This window comes from Crocuta crocuta, unplaced genomic scaffold (genome assembly GCF_008692635.1).
Source record: "Crocuta crocuta isolate KB4526 unplaced genomic scaffold, BGI_CrCroc_1.0 scaffold374, whole genome shotgun sequence".
Taxonomy (NCBI): Eukaryota; Metazoa; Chordata; class Mammalia; order Carnivora; family Hyaenidae; genus Crocuta; species Crocuta crocuta.
In genome coordinates this window covers 975,760-997,065 of record NW_027532613.1, presented here as the reverse complement: position 1 = coordinate 997,065, position 21,306 = coordinate 975,760, and the positions used below count along the sequence as shown (strand labels likewise).

The window sequence follows — 21,306 nt, the reverse complement described above, 5'->3', positions numbered from 1 at the left end:
TAAACAAAACACTTAAGAACTGAGGATGAATTTTCTTAAAAAACATGAGCCAAATCTCTTGCTCGCTCTGTTTTTTTTTTTTTTTGGATAGCTTGAATGCATTAATCCAGAAGTACATTTCTCTAATTGTTTCATTTTGTTATTGATACACAATCAAGGCAGAAAGATTCCTCAGTCTCCACTTTCAAAGCACGTGACACATGAAGATGAATGTTTAAAATCACTCATTCAGAACAGCATGCAAAACGGAAAAAAATAAAGCCTGATTGTTAGCTGTCGATGTTCTGACATAGCTCTTAAAATACAAATATATTTAAATGTTACATACTGATGTATGTAAGTTTGATTTCACATTTTTACCATAAATTGAAATCCTTTGCCAATACTGACAAATACATATCGTTATCAATTTATGACGATCTTGGATCACTTCTTTCAAAATGGTACAGCATCTGCTAACCACAGATTGCAGGTTATGTCTTCATCAGAAAATCTGATTTCACAAAATGACTTCTTAAAAAGGAGAATTAAAAAAAATCAGTGGTTTCCCTGAAAAATAAAACCCTCAAAGCTGAGAAAGCAGTCAGGTCAGGAGATAATCAGGTGGGGGCCTGCAAGGTCTCTACCAAGCCACCACCAACGCTGGCCAGCTGTGACGACTCTCAGCCAGCTCTGATCTGAATTAAAGGACGGGAAGAAGGAGGTAGATAAACAACAGGAGGCTCAGCTAGGGGACGGATTCCATTTCCTCATGCTTTGCTTATGCCCCTTTCGTAAAATGTTCACCGCCACCCAATGTTAGACAATCAAGGTGGCCTCTGCTCCTTCCTTAACATTCTCTTCCAAGTCCTGTCTGATGGCTCCAGATCCTCTACTTGGCTAGTACTTCTCTAATGGGATTTGTCATTTTGCGAGACTCTTTGCAGACCTATAAAACTGCAAGGACTTTGGGGAGAGGGGCAGGTCTTTATTTTTCACCTTTCCCTTCTCTTAGAGCCAAGCACAGACTATACTCTCAGCAAGCATTTGCTGAATGAATGATGTAGGGAGTAACGCTCAGTGAACTACCAACCAGAGCATGGAACAGATGCTCTGGAAACCCGCAACGTCAAACTGATTGCGCTATTTAAAAAAAACAAAAAACAAAAAACCAACAACCAAAGTAACAGAAACAATCATGTAGAAATGGTCACTAAAAGCTTGGATTTTGTAGGTTGTCTTATAAAGAAGCCCAATGAATATCGATAGCTAGGCTGGTGCCGTGAAAGGAAGCCATCATATCAGCTCCTGAAGAAGAACTTCCATTATGAACGTTGGGTGCCAATATTCAAGGGCAGGTGCCAATTAGAAATGGGAGGGTTTGAGTCCACGGATGGTTCTCAAACTATGGATTTAGGCAACAAAAGGGAAAGCAGTGAGTAATGCAATCACTTACAGAGGCAAGTGAGTAGGGATGCTATCCGTTTTTCTGAAATCTGATTGGCTGAAAGTGTTCCTGTTGCTAATTGGCTTTATCCATTGTATAAAGACTGATGAATACAATTATTTGAATAATTGTTATAAATGGGCAACATAAAGTACTTCTCTGTAGTTAATTATGAATTTGCAGTTCTCAGAAGGCTAATCCCTCACTTCTACGTGGCCCAATGAACATCAAAGCTTCCTACGTACGTGCTTGGCACTCACTAAACCATATTAAACAAGGATGTTTCAAGTAGGCAGCTTTCCTGCTGAATACTTGCTTCCTTGGGGAGGGCATTAGAAAGCTAATTTTAAAAAATAAAGACAAATATGTTTATGGAATATCATTGATATGCAAAGTTTCGCATTAAAAAGCAACAGACAGTTGATATACACCTCATTAAAGATGAAACTGTCATTTTTAATGGCATAAATTTTAAAATACCAAATCATCTGGAATCCACTGTTCGGATTACATCCGAAAGTGGGAAGCCATTTAGGTTAGTGGCGTTAAATTTGTTTTTGCACTACTGTCGTATTTTCGGAATCTATAGTGCTCTGCCATAGTTGGATAATTTTTGAATAAATATAATTGGAAGAGTTTACTGAAGCACTGAGTGTACACGTGAGGACAACCAAAATTTACCTCCTAAAACTGCTTTGATTTAGGCAGTCAGTCCTCTTTCATGTTAAAAATAATACACTTCTTCCTTTCTTAAAGAAACAAAGATGCATTTTGTGAAGCAGACAATATTCTTCACAAGGAAACTTCACAATGTAACAATATGCAGGGAATGGCTTCTGGGGTTTTTGTCTTTAAACTCCTGTATCATTTATTAGAGCCCCTGTCTTGTCATTTCTAATTAAAATGCAGCCAGCACATTTCTTTAAACTCTGTTAAACAGAAGTTTAACTTTTGGTCTATATGGCATTTTTTTTGGAGCGATTATTTCTGAGTCATTCGCACATGCTAATTTCATGTCTGCACTGTAATGACCTCTTCTGTGGACACGTGTGTTTTCCCTCTTCATGTTCTACAAGGTGCTGCATGTACCCTGAGCCTCCTTAGTGCCCCTCACTGCACTTGCTCCTTAATCCTCCTTTTCAGCAGACATTGCTGGCTTCTAAAAGTGGTAGAATGTGGCAATCTTTAACCAGGTGCAGGAAAACCTCAAACGTTAGAAACATCAAGAAAATCCTAGAGATATTTAAATAAAGTCAAGGTCAACGTCAAGCAAAATTTAAATGCTTGTGGGTTCAGTTCATTAAGGTTTCATCTTTTTTTTTTTTTCAAATAACGTCATCAAAGAAGGATCAAAGAAAACCTCAAGGACACAAAAACGTAGCCCACTGGCTCCAGTACCATTCCCAGTATGAAAAAGTAAGCGATGGTCTCTTTCTTACCTAAGCGGCAGACATCTGATCACTTGGCCATATTATGGAAACTGTTACTTCCATCACCAGCCATAAGAGTTCAGACGCCCCCGGTAGTTTTAATCTAAAAGCTCAGTCATCCTGTTCTTCCTGCTTTGTCAGCTTTTGTGGAGTCTGTCCCTTCTTCCCATTAGCAGAAATTTGGTTCACGCCGTTAAACAGTAGCATTGTTTCCAAACTGCATATCAAGGCTGAAACACAATCTTCAGATCCTGCAGCCATTCGTAAACCTCTTTAGCTTTGTTCTTGAGTAGAACATACAATGTCTGCAGAGTCCCTTGACTGAATGACAGCCTTTGAATGCCACTGTTGCGTACTCATACAGAGAGATGTGCAGAGGTACATACACAGAGATGGTGGACATAGAGGTTGTAATAATGCGCACTGCTGGCCATTTTTCTTTAAAATGGGCTTCAGAATTCCCACTCAACAGAATAGAAAGTAAGGTAAGAATTTCACGTGCTTTGAGGATTCCCCCAAGCCTTGCACTACGTATGAAATAAGTCAGGGGAAGGGAGATCCAGGGGGTGCTTTCCTAAGGGCAGCGGACTAGGGTAAGGAGCGTGTGTATCTAGCACAGGCTAGAAACAGTTTGAAACCGAAACTGAAAGTGAAAAATGACTTCAGAGGGGTTCCCGGTTTGAGTCTTCCCATAATTACACACTGAATGAAAGGCTGCTGAAAAGCTCATTTGGGATCTATCAGTTCACGAGATCACCAGCCTCTGATATGTCAAGAGGTGGAAAGTGAAGGGACAGGTAGACTAGAAAAGAATAAAACAGGGGACAGAGAGGGGGAAGGGGGAGAGAGAGAGAGAGAGGAGGGAGAGGGAGAGAGACAAAGAGGAGAGAGAGAGAGAACCTCAAACCCGGATGAAGCCAGCTCACCGCAGTGCAGCAAAAGCACAAGCACTATGCCAGACCATGGGCATGCGGTCACCCAGAGCCTCACACAGGGGAGCTGGGTGGGGGAGGGGAGAGGGCACACGCAGGGCTGAGAAAGAACAAGGCACAAGACACTTACAGAGAAGCGCCCACATTTGAACAAACAAAACCATCACACGCACCCACACATCAATAATCATAAGAACGACGACACCGTCCGTGCTTTAAGTCACTCATGCATTTCTGCCATCAATTTCAGACCATGTGGTACCAGGATTTGGCAGAGTGTTTTTGAGATTTTTTGGTTTTGTTTTTTGTTTTTGTTTGTTTGGTTTTTTTTTTTTTTTTTTTGCATTGCTTAACATGCACACATAACACAAGATTCTTCCTGTCCAGGCCTGAAGGATGAGCTCCAAAAACACAAATGCTCAAGATCCTTATTCAAAGAAAATCCCTTCGGTCACCCTACTCTAAAAATCCCATTCTTACACTTCTTTTATCTTTACCATCAATTAATCCTTAAAAAACACATTATGACTGACTGTTGTTTGGTTTCTTTTTGGAGAAAATCCATTTGATTTTGAATCATGCCCATGCACTTCTAATCTTCCAATACATGCTTATTCCAATCAGATATTGGTAAGAACAAATGGTCAACATACATAAACAACTGGTATTATTTCATACATACTCTAGCAACACAAGCTTGAATAAAGTGTTTGAATGAGTCTTCGAAGGGAATGCTTTCTTAGAAATCTTTTTTTTTTTTTACTTTTTATGAAAGAAAAGAGAAATCTAGAAAGAACTCTAGTAAGGAAACTTGTAGACCAATAAAGTGGCCACGACTGGCTGACCTAATACGTCTTGTCATTTAAGTTGCCAAGTTCTCAGACCATGACATTTTTCGAGGTCCAGATCTCTATCGCGAACTCTCAGGGTTATTCTCAAGTGAATCAAAGTCAAATGGTTGCTGAACTGAAGAAGTTGGGTTTTAACTACAATGCACTCAATTACAATCAGTTCCAGGTCTTTCTCTCCGGAAATCGGGTCCCCTGCTTTGTAGTTTCCATCGTATTCTACCACTTCTGACAACTAACCTGAAGACGGGTTCCCCTCCGCCAAGTAAAAGTCTAGATATTACGGTGGCTTCCATTTACAGCTTTTTGCTGGAGGCTGGAGGGGGTGCTGTTCAAGATGGTGGTAGGACCTCTTCGTGAGGGTGGTGTAAGGACTTTCAACAAGTCAGGGGAATGTGTTTATAAATGTATCTGCAGGGACTAACCTGGACTGTCACTTCTCTCCTTATGCTTGTAAGGAATCATGTGTGTGTGTGTGTGTGTGTGTACACGTGTGCGTGTGTGGGCGTTCTTTTTTCTCCTCAAAACTTCTTGGCTCTAGGTTGTTTCCCACGTACTGCCAGAAGCGAACAACATACTGGTGTATTGCTGGCTTGAACACTGTCCTTAAACTAATAAGGCAATGGTTGCTTCTGTTTCCTGCCACAGGAATGCTATAAAGTCTTATTCCAAGTGTCTCTCTGTTATACCACAAAAAGAGATCACTGTCACTTTCTTTCTAGACAGAAAGACCCAATCAAAACTCGTGCCCTAGACCCAGACTGGCTGCTAAGCTAACTTCTCATTTTTCAGGTCAGGAAACAGACTTCCTACTTGGAATACCTCACCTGACTCTAAGACCTACATCCATTAGATTCACATAAGTAAACGGGTTTTATTGAAGGGACCTAGCAAATAGAACTCAGGAGTCTTAGGAGATAAATGATCAATATTTCTTCAAAGATCTCACACAATTCCGGAATCTTGTGGTTACATTTGACCCTGGAGTCAATTATAAGAAGCTCAGAATTTAAAGCATCTTAAAAAGAATAGAACAAAATCTCTTAAACGACATTAAAATAGCCTTCAAGCTCTGAGACTAATCGATAAAAGTCAGGAAGTGCTCAATTAATGATGAAACGTACAAATAACCAAGCTTAATGGAGCACAGTGCCTGAGCTGTAGCAAGCACTATGGGGCATTACCTTAGAAAGTGGGAGCTTTATACCTAACTGACTTCTCATGATTGCCAGTGTATCTGGCCCTTTAATTTTCCCCTTTGTGCCAACGACAGGAAAGGGCCAGGTGAGGTGGGCTGGGAGCTCCCCGTACCTAAGTTCATTCTGCTATCTTGGGATTCCTTGTCTCAAAGTCCAAATACAGGGATGATGTGCCAAGCATCAAGGCCTGACCTTCAGGGACGGCTAACCCAGGACAGGTTTTGCTTAGAGATTTCCCACTGACAAGTCCTCAAGCATTGGTCTGTCTTAAGGAAGTCAGTCTGCACTAGGAAGAGATATTTAGCTAAAAGCTGCATGAATGGAAAGCGTTGGCTGATCACCCCTTGTCACTTGAATGATACATTCCAACACTGTACAACATGCAAAGTGATTTAAATAGGCCCTTTACCAAAAAATTCCCTGGAACTCAGTTATGAAAATTCTGCCCAATTTTTAACTGACGTATCTTTCTCTAAGTGCAATGTCACCAGGGTTAGAGTTAAGAAATAAAGTCATATACAGGTGAAACATGATTCTAATTTTCTCATTAGAGAGACACAGGAAAGTTAACAGACTTATTCCAACCTAGTAAATTGGAGATGAAATTGGGAAAAGACTTTCCCAGTAGCCGTTTTTTTTTTTCTTTTCTTTTTAAAATCACTTTTTGGTTAGAAACATGACCAACACTTTAGTATTTTGCCTACAAGGTACCTGCACACAAATGATTTTTCTAAGTCCTACGTAATGCTGCTAAAATTTACATATGGTGTCATTCTTGGTCTGGAAGAGGTATCCTGCCAAATGCTAGTGTAAACTTTCACGTACACGTAGAGACCGAGGGCGAACGGGCACTGGATTGCAGAGGCAAACAGGATTGGGAACATAATTAAGAGAAGTGCGATGACCTCCCTCTTCGCCACCTCGTGAATTTAAACAGGGCTCTTCTGTCTCACTTGTCCTTCGGCCTCAACTGCTAAGTGACCCGAATGACCCCTCTTCCAAATGCTACCTGGGACTCTAGCCTATAAACGAAGAAAGCAACTGGGTCTTTAACCCAGAGGCTACAATTTTTAGGGAAATATTTGTTTTTGAAATCCCTTGTATTTTGGTGTCCACCTGGAGGTCTATCAGCAAGGGCCGTGGCCGGCGTCCCAGCCACTGAGGCGGCCGCCTCGCCTCCGACCGCCACCACCGGCTGCTGAACTCACAACAGAAATGACAAGACTCGACATCCTTTCAAGCCTTAAAAAATTATAGTATATTTATGAGCTCAGTCTACTCGAAACACGATTTCCCTTGAAGACTGCATTTCTCTTTTTCCCAGGCTTGCCTTGCCTCTCAGCAGCGCTGAGAAAGTAGATAAACAGTAATGTGATACCAACCGTGAACTGCTGGCTCTGTCGTCGCTGCTGTGTCTACAGACGGGAACAGAGGATTGGAGGAAGGGAGGAGACAGGAGGAACGGCATGCAAAAAAAGGGAAAATGGAAAAAAAATGGAACAGATAATATATGAGCAAGCTTTCAAAGAACATCGCGTGACAAGCAATAATAAATGAAAAGCAAAAAGCATTTGAAGTGAGTTGCACTGTTTTAAGACATGCCTTCAGCTCAAAGCTGCGAGCCAGTGAGGAGAACAGTCAATTCTTTGGTTCTGAGGGTCTTGCCAGGACACATCTACTTGCTAGTCAATAGTCAGGGGAACATGCAAAGTGAGGAGAAACACCAGTGCAAACTCTTAACGCATCAAGGCTCAGGACCGTGACAGAAGAGCTCAGTTGGAAGGCTGGCTAAACAATGGATTCATACATTCAAACATTGCCTTTGTTTTAAGCCAGCCCACGCGGGCACTCGGCTTCGTGACTGCCAATTAGGCATCACCGAATCAATCACACTTTCAGGTTCCTTGCGAGGCTTAGGCTCAGATGCCGGGAGACGAACACATGAGCTCAAGGTTTCCATCCCGTGTCTTATTCCAGCAGAGTTCAACGGGAAAGTTCAATTAGCTGGGAGGCCAAGGGAATGAACATATTAAAGGTTTCCAGGTTAGTTTCGGTACACGCCCCCGCCACGACCCAGCACGGATCCATTCTTCGCTGGGCAGGGCTTGCCGTGTTATAACCTAAGAGCAGAAGACGGTCAGGGAAACGGCCACGTCCACACCATTTGCCCAATGCCACTTCTGATCATGTGACATTCCACAAATTAAAGGACCCAGCCGTCCCCGTGCTCACAGTTCAGAAGCACATTCACTGGGCTGAGCGGCCGCGGCAGGAGACGGCAACTTCGCTTTTTCACTGCCAGACGCACTTGCCGGCGAAGAGGGTGTGGTCTGTCTCTCTTCTTCTATTTCCGATGCTGTTGGAGCTTCCTCCTCCTCCTGCTAGGCTGCAGACCAGGCCTGCTGTCCTGGCTCCTCTTCACAGGAAACTGCTCAAGGGGCTCAAGAAATTTCCTTTTTATTTTTGGCTAGAGGAAAAATGGTATAAATATCTAACAAAATGCATGATGACATTCTTTTTCCAGTTTTTTTTTTTTTTTAAACACCATTGTCATGGCCAACTGAATTCCAAAGTCAACTCATCTGGTCAGGCTTCTGTGTTCAGCTCTATACCTCTCCAGCATGTTTCTGTCCACTATTCCCTTCTGGCCAGAAAGGTCGGTGCTGTGGTCACAGCAGCTTGTCATCTCTATTGGGGCGGCGTTTTGGGTTAAAGCTGCAGGTAGTTACCTGTCCTTTGTTTTTTGGTTTTTTTTCCCTCTCTCTCATATAATGCAGCTATTTAAACTGATAATCATTTTCAGGAATTCTAGAGACTCCAAATGACTCTTCCAGACGAGACACAGGCAATGTTTAAATGCACTGGGATACTGGGATGCCAAACTTTTTTGGGGGGCTTTTTTGGTCATGTGAGCCTCGTGCTTCTGGTCTGCAAAATCTGCCCCGTGAATTCATACCGGTGTTCCTCATCAGTTGCATGCTTTCCTTGGGACCCTATACCATCGAAACCTTGCAGCCCTTCTAAGGAGCCAGAATTAACCAGCAGTCTGAGAAGCCACTGCAGCTTAATATAACTTATAGCTGAGTTTCTGAAGAATAGATGAAGGAAAGAAAGACATAAAATACACCGCATAAGAACACAATACTTACTTACAAGTCAAGCCTGTATGCATAAAATAGCAGTAAAAAAACAATACCAAAAATTGCACAGTTGAAACATCGCTATACCAGACTGTCATACGCAGTTGACACATCTCCTTACTTGAAACATTCAAGTCAAGTGTTAGTGTGAGGAGTTTTCAATTTCAAGGGCAAAATCAAATGCACATTTGTACAGAAACAAGTATATGCAGGTTAATACATTTTAAGGATAGGCACTGGCTCCTTTCCAAAACTAAAAGCAAAACAAAAGAAAACAAAAAACACTTTGGTTTATTTTTATAGCAGCACTTTCTCATACGCTTTATTGTTTAGCACGTGAACAATTAGTATAAACTGAGAGAATGGAGGTGGAGTAAATCCTAAAGGTCAGAGCCCTCAAAAATCATCTCTCAGCATTAACGAGTGACTCCTTGACTTACTGTTTCTTATATCCCAACACTGTCCGTTTAATCACAAAATGAAACTGAGTGAATCTGGGCGTCGGCTCCTATGTGGGGACTAGAGAATAAAGGAGAAAGGTCCACAGTGCAGCTTGCTTCCCCATTCTGGGGGTGGGAAATCCATCAATTGCACCCAAAAAGGGAGGAAAAAGGAATGCCGGGAGGGGGAAGAAACACCTTCGAGAACAGTTAAAAGCAAACGCATGTTCACGTCACACCACACAGTCACTGCGGCTGGAAATGGCAAAGTCATGATCAGCAATGGAGCAGGAGATTAGAGCAGACACACGGGCCGGCCACAGAGTTCGAGCGAGGTTTGAGGGTGTGTTGGGGGAGCTGCTGATTCTATTTCTCTAAGAGCATCTGGTGCACTATCTGAACAGAGGCGATTTCAAGTAAAGAACGGAAAAAAAAAAAAAAAATTCTTTAGAAGGGACTTTGTGCTCCCTGCAGGAAAGCACTGTCACGGAATCTCATTCTCCTTCATAATTGCATTATGACTTCATGCAGAAACCACAGACACCCTGGCTCTGAAAGCGCGGCTCTGTGAAGCAGGGTTTATTAGGGGCGCCTTCAACGGGGGCTGGCGAGACGGGCCCAACCCCGTGAAAATGTGTGGGGTCACTCTGTTGTCTGATGGCATTCTAAGTACAGGGGCAAAATGCAAGCGCTAACTTTCCACCGTATGTCAGCAAGGCTACACTTAGCTTGAAAAATGAGGACTCCTAATTGTCCCAACAAAGACTTTTTTAGACTTCACTTTGCTGCTGCCTTCAAGAAACTCATCTCCGAGCTCGGCCACAGGGAGAAGGAGGTCACAGACAGTCGAGTTGGGCTCACGGTGGCTTAGGGTTATGAAATTAAAAAGGCCTTGCGGAGCTACTGTCTCTATGTTAATTTTAATTACAATAAGGGCAAATTTATTGGACATTTATTTTGTATGGTCAACAACAACACAATCCCATGTTTTTGCAAACCCAGTGAGCGCGTGCGGCCTTAATAGTCATCCTCTAGCTGTTTTATGAGTGTAAGCAGACAAGGTGTCCATGGGCAGACCCTGCGCTATTTGCAAGATGCACATTTCACTAAATATTGACTTCTTGGTCTCCCAGCCCTACAAACAGTTTATGGTGCCCTATCTTGAATAAGTTAAACGTCATCCATATTTCAGGTGCAGTATAAGATCCTTACAAAGTGAAAAGGCTCTGACAATGTGTGAGATTAGAGACAGTAGCCATTTAACCAAGTAGCAAAAAAAAAAAAAAAAAAGGCCACATGAGAGGCAGCTGGGCAATATTTAGTTGAAACAGTCATGTGTAAGCTCCGCTGTGGCACATTCTAATCCTTTCAGATGGATTCTCTCCAACTTAGAATTGTTCATGGAGTGTGACAGACTGGGGGTTTAAAACTAATCCATAAATTAGTCCATGGTCTCAAACACAACGGGTGCCATAAATGAAAACGAAAATCCTAGAACAAAATTAAATTCACAACCTTAAATACTTTTTCTTCTCCAATTGCTCTGTGGTGCTCCTGCGTTACAAGTCATAGAGTCCCCACAGACTGCATTTTGGGGTGCATGCAAGTAGGGTATATGTTAAAACATGCACTGGGTAACAATAACCAGAGAACCCAATCTGCTCAAAAGCAGAGCTTCATTGTCAAGAATTTAAATTCTCTTGTTTTGATCGTCATAAGCCTAAATGAAAGCATACTAAGCAGTCCAGACATATTTTAATACACTTTCCCCCAGTTTATTTTCTTAACTAAAGTCAATAAGGCGCCAATGGGTTTTCTTAATTGAATTCCTCTTCAGTTTGTGTTACGGGGCTGCTTTAAATCTAGACACCAGGGCAGGCAAAGAATTCCCCTGACAATTTTATTTTCATAGTTGTGTTCTGCTGGCCAATATATATTAAATATACGGGTTTTAAAAATTCTTTTCTTTATTTATTTCTGACTTATTTGAAATCTATTGAAAGCAAAAATACGTGTTGGAAAATTAAAGTTTGAAATTTATTTTCTACCAGATTCCTCGTTAATTTTCTTTCCAGCTCTGTTAGGCTCTAATTNTGCTTTAAATCTAGACACCAGGGCAGGCAAAGAATTCCCCTGACAATTTTATTTTCATAGTTGTGTTCTGCTGGCCAATATATATTAAATATACGGGTTTTAAAAATTCTTTTCTTTATTTATTTCTGACTTATTTGAAATCTATTGAAAGCAAAAATACGTGTTGGAAAATTAAAGTTTGAAATTTATTTCCTACCAGATTCCTCGTTAATTTTCTTTCCAGCTCTGTTAGGCTTTAATTAAACTCCCATTTCTCAGAGACGGGAGGAAGGGGCTAGGAATAGCTACAAAGGTCCGGATAGGAGAATCACAAGAAAGCTCTCTTCCTTCTCAACGTCACCCTCCTCTCCTTCCACAGGACAGCAGGATGGGGAGTGGATTGGTTTTTCTGTTAAGCAATTTCAAGTTTTGCTCAGAATTTGTTCACTAGCGCTGCTGCGCCCCTGAGATCTCTTCATTTGCAAACCAGATGTTCTGAAAATCACAGGAACCTGTACAGTGGTTCATATCACAAGGAAACGACTCCTCTGCCCCGGGGTGGGTGAAGGCTGGGTGGAAGGAGGGGCAGAGAGGGGGAAGGCATGGGTGAGGGGAGGAACAGAGGGGGTCACTGCAAGGAAGGTGAAGGTGGAGACGGAACTCTCCGCTTACATGCTGGAGGACTGGGTCCTTCTAAGTCCTACCTTCCCCACCAGGGCAGATCCAACCATCACTTTCTAAGCCTGAGAAACCCGTGTGCCTGAGGCCAGTCTTCTGCACTGTGGATAAATAATCTCTTGGATTATTTTTAAACAAGAAACATANTGAGATCATGACCTGAGCTGAAGCTGGACACTTAACTGACTGAGCCACCCAGGTGCCTCTCTCAGCCCCTCCTCCCCTTTTGTTAAAGGTAGAATCAGATGACGTTCATCACTGTAGTTAGTATTCTTACTGGTTTTATTCCCTTCTAAATCTGCATGGGTCAAAACCTTCCTGGTTGGGGCGCCTGGGTGGCTCAGCCGGTTAAATGTCCAACTTCAGCTTAGGTCATGATCTCGCGGTTCACGGGTTTGAGCCCTGCATTGGGTTCTGTGCTGAGAGCTCAGATTCTGTGTCTCCCTCTCTCTCCACCCCTCCCCAGCTTGCACTCTGTTTCTCTCTGTCTCTCAAAAATAAACATTAAAAAAAATTAAAACAAAAAACTGACTGGCTATGATGCTATTTATAATAGGCTTATACTAGAAATACAAANTATACTAGTCAGCAAATAAAAATCTATACACTGGAGACAGTGTGAAAAAAAATGGTCACACAATTCTGGGGCAAAAACTTGAAAAGATGGCTCATTATGAAGATGTCTCCTTTCTATTTAGAAATGCCTAATAAGATTCTTGTTGGGGCACCTGGTTAAGCTTCGGCTCAGATCATGATCTCACGGCTCCTGAGTTGGAGCCCCGCGTCGGACTCTATGCTGACAGCTCAGAGCCTGGAGCCTGCTTTGGGTTCTGTGTCTTCCTCTGCCTCTCCCCAGTTCCCACTCTCTCTCAAAAATAAATAAACATTAAAAAAAAAAAAAGATTCTTGTTAACATGCATCCTAGCCTATTGGTAACACTCAATATGCATTCAATAAATGATGAGTGACAAAAAGTCTTAATGGAGTAGTTGCCAACTCTAGAAAAAAGATAATTTAGTAAACATTCTAGAATGAAAGGTGTGTATTTCCTAGCAACGGTGGCATAATACATGCCCAGGACATAAATACACACAACGTACACACACGCTGAACACAGATGCTTGAAGTAGATTTGGGCCTTTGTGCTTAATTTCTAAAATGCCACCTGCCTTAACCACATTCTACCACGTCCCTGATGGCAGACCCAACTACTTCTCCTGTGATGACATCCTCGCTCCTCTGCCTGTACACCGAGTGAGCCCCTACAGCAGAGTACCTCTTGGAACTGAGTTCCAGTGTGTAGAACCTATTCCCAGTGCCATCTTTTAAGGGGTTCAAGGAATTTTCTGTCTCCACAGGCACTAGCATGAAGCTGTCCATATTATGGGTGCTTGGTATTTGATGAACGAATGCCTAAAAGCAACTAAGCATATACCGCTTGCACCACGCAAATATCAATAGCAAAGAGTGGGAATCATTAAGCTAAGACCCTGGAGAACAAGAGTGTTATGTGAAGCAAGGCTCTCGGCCGTAATTCAGATTATAGTCTTTACACACGCAATGCCTTATGACATTAGATTGCGAAAGCTGAAGTAATGTGGGCTTGGGGGTGGGACTCACTTTCTCCAAGGTAGACTGGGCTTTGAGTGCTTCGACACCAGTAAGAAAAACTTTACTGTTTTTTTTTTTCCCCAAAGAACACAAACCACATCATTGGATATGTACTTTTAAAAGAGAAACACTCATTTAGAGATGACCTATTTCATGCCTGTGAAAGGATTTCTAAATGTGTTTCAGGATTTGGCCCCTATAGCTATTCATTTCTTATTCTAAAGTGATTTTAGTGTTTTAATTTATGACAGTCACATGTACCGTATGACCTGCACGTTGAACTTCCCACGGGCCTGAATTTCCTACTTAAGCTGCTAAGGGTGTTTAAAGCAGAGTGCTAAGTGTTTTCTAAGGTACAATCCTCGTCAAGCAACGAACTCTGGACGCAACTGGGCAGAAACAATACAACGTCCACATAATGTTGGGACGGAAACATAAAAGTATTTTCCTAAGATGAGTATAGGAAAAGGTTGGGTCCAACTGTCGGACGGGGCAAAATCTATCACCCCAGGAACAGGCAACTCTATGGGGCGCCTGGGTGGCTCAGTCGGTTAAGCGTCCGACTTCAGCTCAGGTCATGATCTCACGGTTTGTGGGTTCAAGCCCCATGTCGGGTCTGTGCTGACAGCTAGCTAAGAGCCTGGAGCCTGTTTCGGATTCTGTGTCTCCCTCTCTCTCTGACCCTCCCCTGCTCACACTGTCTCTCTCTCTCTCTCAGAAATAAATAAAACATTAAAAAAAAAAAAAAAGAAATAGGCAATTCTACGTAGGCCTCATCACAAAGTCAACTAACTTCAAAGAAACCAACCCCTCCGCGCCCCAGTAGGGTGGTAAGGTTTTCTTTGATTCTAATTTAGGAGACAAATCTGCCCCCAGGGGATGGTTTGGGTGTCTTTTTTTTAACAGAGGACTCCAGGGACAATTTAGATTATACAGTTTGCTCTTCAATATTACAGCATAGATCTTCATGAATGAAACTACGTGGACAACTTGACATGATTTAAAAGACAAAAAAGGAAAAGAAAAAAAAGCAAGTGGGGGCTTGCCAATGGCAATAGTCGAAACAGAAATATATGGTTGGAATGTCAATGTGCATGGGATGGAAGAGACACAGAAGAAATGCACGACAAACCACAATGAGACTCTGGATGGCCCCCATTTCACTTCTGTCCCTCAAGTGGTTTTTTATTTAGAAAGGGATTCCAATGCCACTAAAGGCCCAATAGTTGTAAGGCTGCAACAAGGTCAAAGTGGCAAGCTGACATCAAATATTCTTTCCAGGACTCTAGAGCCTTCCAAAAGTCCTCCCTATATAAAGCTACTGCTAGATGTGAGCCTTTCCACAAAGGTCAGGAGACTGGTCCCATGAGGATGGACAGAACAGAGGGACACCTGGCTCCTCCCACCCACCCGGTCTAAGATTCTAGATGGGACCAGCACGTCGGACTGGGCTCACAATTTTCTGCTTTCAAGGGTGCCCAGGATGAAACTGTAACGTGCTTTTGAGGGAGTCGGGCGACTTGGCAACTCCATGGCAGTCTGCCTCCCTGACTAGGGAACAATTCGATATCCTGCCTACGGAAGATACAAGATAACACAGGGACACCACCTTTCAGAGAAATCAGAAATCAACTGTGCCCTTTTGAGTTTAAAAATATTATTCTATTGCATTCGTACATTTTCTTGCCCCGACTTGGGCAATGGGTTTCAGCTACTGCATCTGAGTGGGAGGAAAGAAACAGATAGCTACGGGCTGCTTCTTTCTCTTTCTTTTTCTTTCTCCCATTCTTTCTTTTTTTATCCCCCAGGCTCAGGCTTTATGTTCCTGTCACTGGATTTAGCTGTTGCAGCTTTTAAGGCTAATGGGGGCTGCAATGCAGCAAACAGTGGCAAGAGAAGAAGAGTGGAAATTAATTTAGCTATCTATTTGTCAAGACTCAGTCTGGAACATTTTTTAGGAACCAATCTTAATCTCAGGGATAGCCTGGACCTTTAAAATGGGACACACAATCATTCAGCTCCATAACCTTTAATCTGTTTGAAGTAAGGAGCAAACGTTAAATTCCACAAGTGTACTTTCCAGGCAAGATAAATACATGTAACACTGCTTGTTAAGATGCAGGAAGCCCATATGATCACATCCGTTAAGGCAACAGATTCTACGATGCTGTTGGAGCGGCAATTTTACTTTATTCTTGGGTGTGCCTGCGAGAATCTGGGTGCTCATTACCACGGATGCCTTTTGTGTGTAGACAGGGTTTGAGTGCTAAGGTTGAAAGGCTCAGGTGCATCTATGAGACCATCGCGCATCACCTGGAGCCCCGAAGCCAGGAACAGAGACACAGAAGCAAAGACAAGTCGTAAAGGGAGCTTCTATATGGACAGAAAGACAGTATTGTTTGTTTTTAAAATTTCCTCTTAAACAGAGTCTCTGTGGTTGGAACTGTGGTGACGGGGAGTTGTAGCTGTTGGGGGACACAAGATTAGCTTTACTCTGGGGTGAAAAATTAAAGCTGTGAGTGGAGGCACCTCTGCTGTGTTACTGAGGAGACGGGGAGTTCAAGGGCGCCAAGAAAGGTCTTAAAAAAAAGAAAAGACAAGACCAAAAACCCAAACCAGCCTAAGCTAGCAAGGGGCCAGCCACAAATGAAAAGCGTTGTTCCATGTTATGGAGAAACGGGGTGTTTCTACAGAGTTAAGGCTTCCGCTGCCTTGCAGTATAGACCTGGCCAGCCGCCTCGATGGAACCTTCTACAACAATGAGAGGTCATATGGGCTGGCTGATCCCTAGGCTCCTTCTGCAAAGACGGACTACCTGCAAAGGGCAGAGGGGGGTGAAGGTGTAATTCATACGGACATCCAAAGGGCCGTTCATGGGAAATTTCATGAAAACCCATCGTTAAGAGCTCCGGCCCAATTTAGTTTACAACCTAGATCAGGGGCAAGAGATCATGAAAGGTAAAAACCCAGCTCCTGGGAAGTTGACAGCCTGGCTGACCTGGAACCAGTTAGCAAGGAGCATCTTCGCCGTGTTTATGAACGAGGCAGAGGAGGTGTTTATGAACGAGGCAGAGGAGGGGAGGAGTCTACGTGCTGTGCGACCAGGCGGCAGAAAGAAGGACATGGAAGAAGGGAAACAAATACACGCAGACAAGAATTCAGGAAGCGGCCTGGACGGAGCGGAGTTTAGAGTGAGACACAGAAACCAACTGATGGATTTTCAGAAGATGTTAAGTGAAGGGCGGGCGCTGATGTTTTCATAATTCACCTTCAGAAAAACCCTCCCTAGTCGTTTTTTTTTTAAGGTTCTCTTTGTCCCACTGTGATGGTTAAAAAGTGAAAAAAACTGAGATCTACAGTCCTACTTCATAAACCTCCTCTTCCAATGGACCCTCTGGATTTCGTCATGCCTGCCTCACTGATGCCTGTGCAAACCGAACACATCTCCAGAGAGTCAGTGTAAAGGCTGACCGATCTAGGGCGGTAAAGAGGCCCTGCACACGAAGAATGATGAATTAAACAGTCTGTGTCTTAGAAAAAGTCCTGCGATAGGACTGGACCCTGGGGCACGCACCTCAGAGACCTTGCAGTCTCCTCAGATAACGGAATGAAGCTGGAAACCTATCTTTTAAAGAGATTTTTTTTTTTTCCAATAACTACTTTTACATGTTCTGGAGTAAGTCCCTGGAAACAGTGGTTGGCAGAGGCCTTACCTAAGGAAATCCTACATGTCTAGTAGACACGACGCAACCACAACCTTTCCCAGCTTAGCGGGTTGCGGAAGCTCCAAGGCTCCTAGACGAGTGCCCTCAAGTGGGAGGAGAGCCACTGGGTACCCGGAAGGGATGCGTTGCATACCCCCGCCCGTGGTGATGGGCAGGAAGAGGAGACAGTGAAACTCATTTTGAAGAGTTCCAGACAGTCCAGACAAGGTAAAGCCACAGAGTTACAACAGCGGTGGCTGCCTCCTCCACCCCTCCAATATTTAACGGAGGGCAGCGAGGGGTACATGCGTGCCCAACACGGAGAAGACAGCCACCCCCTCTGACCTCTTGACCCAGGCAACACAAGCAGGTAGTAACACTGTCAGCAGGGGCTCTGCGGGGCAAGAAGGAGGGCGATGCATTTGGAAACACGGCCCGTGCGGGCACGTTAAAGGGTGTGTGTTTTCCTTCGTAGGAACTAAAGATGGAATTAAGACAAGAAGAAGAGCCAAAGCCAGAATACTTACCATTTCATCAACCATGGCTCTGCCTAAGCTATCGACATGTTCTCTGATAGCCAGGCTGCCATTTTTCCTAGCGTTTTGCTTTGAATAGGGATGCTGGAAAAGAGAATTCTCTTATGTGCAAGCTGCAAAATATCTCACCTCCTGTTAAAGGCCTGGATGTTAAAGATTTTCTGAGGTCCTTAGGTTTCAACGTGAGAACAAAGTACCTAATGCCTCTGAAGTTCCAAAATAATGGAACAGTTAAATGCCAAGGATTTCAAGGGAACGGTTAGACTTCTTTGCATACACACCAGAAAGACAATANGATCTGGATAAAAAAAAAAAAAAGGAAAATCAAACCCACAATGCTGAACACAACAATGACCAGTAATGACAAAACGAAGGCATGAAGACACTGAGATGTTTGTTTGGTGACTTCGCCCTCTGCGACCAAAACCCTCCCTTCCCTGCCCTCCCCCAAAGATTCGTGTCTTGTAATCTAACCCAGAACCTTAACTGGAAAAACTGAGAAAAGAAGAAAAGAGATTTGCATTAATGAAGCGAACTAGGGATGAGGAGATGTGAAGGAGAGAAGGGAGGAGAAATCAAAACAGGACACCCACACCTCGGGCTGATTTCAAAGGTGAGGTTAAGTCAGCCCAGCACCCGAGCGGGTATGGTGATTGTCATTTCGTCTTATACGTTCGCAGATGGGAGAAAGGAGGAGGGGAAGGCGCTGCTCTAAAGGGCTCCCATCGGTCAAGGATGAGTGTGTTCCTGCTCCCCTGCTCTCCATGACGGTTAACTTCATTATTCCCCATCAATACATCCCAGCAGGAAGTAAAACTACTTCTATACTTGTAATAAATACAAAGAAGAGAGAATGTCACCACTAAATATCAAGTTCCAGGCATGTGAGATTTTACTGAGATTTTATTTTTTAAAAGTCAATGAATTTTACAACTTATAAATATTAATACGTTAGTTGCCTTTGCTCCCGTTAAAAGCCTGACCTAAGCGGAAGGTGGCGATAAAACCAAAAGACTGTCTTCCATCTTGTAAACAAGGGAACGAAATATACACGAGGCTTGACCCTCAAAAGCCAGGAATCCCATAGGGAATCTTCGTCAGATGTTTGCTACACTGTATACTCTTCTATCAGCTCAAAAATTATTTGGGGACAGGGGAAGGGCAAATATGAAAGAGAAAAAAGAAAATCCTAAGCCCAAATGATCAAACTGAATGTGTTAAATTGTCAGCAAGACTTTGAACTAAGCAATCATTCTGCTATAATAGCGCATAAGACGATTTGAAGGCTTTTGATTTTAAATTTTATCTAAAGCACGTCAACTTTTTCTCCCTGACACATCTGGTGTCCTTTTATCTCCAAGTGAGCTCTCAGATTGTCTAATTAATACATCAAAACTTTAATTATATACTACACCTTTATTGGCTTTGGTACAACTTCCTGAAAGTTTCTGAAAACACCATTTTGGTGCCTGGTTGTAAGGTCTGCTTTAAACGATTCCTACTACTGATCAATAACCGGGGTTTTAATTTTCCTCGCAAACTTCTCTCACGCATACGCAATGTATGAATGTGACAGGGAAGACTCAGTAGCAAATTGCTCTGTTTTATGGGAGGCTTGGCTCGTTTCAGGTGGGGACACGGGCAGTATAAGGCAGCCTCACCCATGAGTCCAAAAGGGAATTCATTAAATAAATAATAAGTACATACATATCTACATACATAAAATCTCATCCTCCTCCAAGAAGCAGACTAATTAAATTAGCGGTTTCAAGCTACCTTTGCAGACGAACAGGCAGAATGTTGTCACATTCCTTGGACACCTTCTTATGGAGGCCCCAGGTAAGGAAGCATTCTGTGACCTGGCAGATCACTGGGACGCACCTACCCCTTGTTGTAGGCCCCGGGAGAGACACAGATGAGCGAGGTGCACTGGCCCCTGAGCCGAGCTCTGAAGACATCCTGCGCCTTCTCCCCCCCACCTCAACTGTGCCCAGAGAGTGTCTGCTGCCCAGTGTGGGGGCAGCTGATGTGCTTCTTCCGGTCTGGCTCAATTACACTATGTATCACCCGAAAAGGAACATCTGTACCTGAGAGACTCCCCCTGATACGCTCTAATGCTATTTCTGTGCCTACCTCTCCAAGTATTGGCACCAAATGTGTGATACCCACAATATAATCAAAGGGGACCCGGAGGTCCGTTTTTGAAATATGATTTGAAAATATGATTAGGAACAAGGGGTGGGCCAGGCTAACAAGGGCAGAGACTTCAGAAAAAAAGTCACGGGACCCTTTCATTTTATGAAAATCACACACTTTCAATTATTTTCATCACTACTGGGGTAACTGTTGTCCTCTACCTCTGGCTCAAGTGACCTGTTAACAGCGAGAACCTCATCGCTCAGATCGTTGCTAGCACTAAGAGCAACGAGAGGCCACTATTTAAGAAAATACCGAGTTGGAGCTAATGAGCTGCATTTGACACATGGAGGCTAAAAGAACCAAACCGACTGGGGCCCAGGCACTAACCAGCTAGATTCTCCAAGCATAGAAGTGACTTCCAGAGAATTAAACATGTTAAAGGCACATTAATGCTTAGTTCATAAGGCACTTTGAAAATTACCATGGTAGTACAAGAAATCACTTTTGAAAAGAAAAGCTACTCGCGATCTTCCCAAATTGCTAGAACATTTTATTAATAGACTAGCAACACCTCGGGTTGGTAGTCTAGCCTGCCACTCCAAGCAGCACTACTAGCATAGATGGTCGGAGGCAGGGAGCAGAACGTAGCTCTAACAAATCCCTTGCCGAGGGTAGGTATACCGCGCTGGGCTGGGGAGGGGTGTGTGTGTGTGTGTGTGTGTGTGTGTGTGTGTACGCGCGCGTGCGCGCGGGGGGGGGGTGTGTGTGTGTGTGTGTGTGTGTGTGTGTGCGCGCTCGTCTAAACAGGTAGGCCGCCATGTTTCCTGGCTTTCAGCAACGCACTCTGGCCCAGCAAGAAAATTCTAAATGAAATAGTCTTATGTTGGAGGGGAGCATTCTGCTGGGAAGCAATGAGAATAAGAGGAACTACAAAGAAAGACACAAATGTCCCTGTAGACTTGGCAGTTGACGTATCGTGGCTCTGAAACATAGTTAGCAACCCTGTGAACTCAGGCAGCTTATGTGATCTTTCTAAGCTTCATCTGCCATCTGTAAAATAGGATGAGGATCCTGTTACCTCCTGGCGTTACTGCGGAGATTAGAGGTGGTCATGCACGTGAAACCGTGGGGCAAAGAGGGCGCTCGACAA

General features: G+C 43.4%; 1 protein-coding gene across 4 annotated transcripts in view; it reads right to left on the bottom strand.

Annotated features, from left to right (window-relative positions):
* Window positions 1-21,306, bottom strand: part of CADM1 (cell adhesion molecule 1) — a 325,608-nt gene that overhangs the window by 14,931 nt on the left and 289,371 nt on the right. For 3 of the 4 annotated variants that reach the window (XM_077780499.1, XM_077780500.1, XM_077780501.1), the window contains exon 8: window positions 7,218-7,250. The exons of the other annotated variant lie outside the window; for it this stretch is intronic. In XM_077780499.1, the coding sequence (XP_077636625.1) occupies window positions 7,218-7,250 (33 nt within the window). The remainder of the gene's footprint in view (window positions 1-7,217; window positions 7,251-21,306) is intronic. 4 annotated transcript variants of the gene reach the window in all.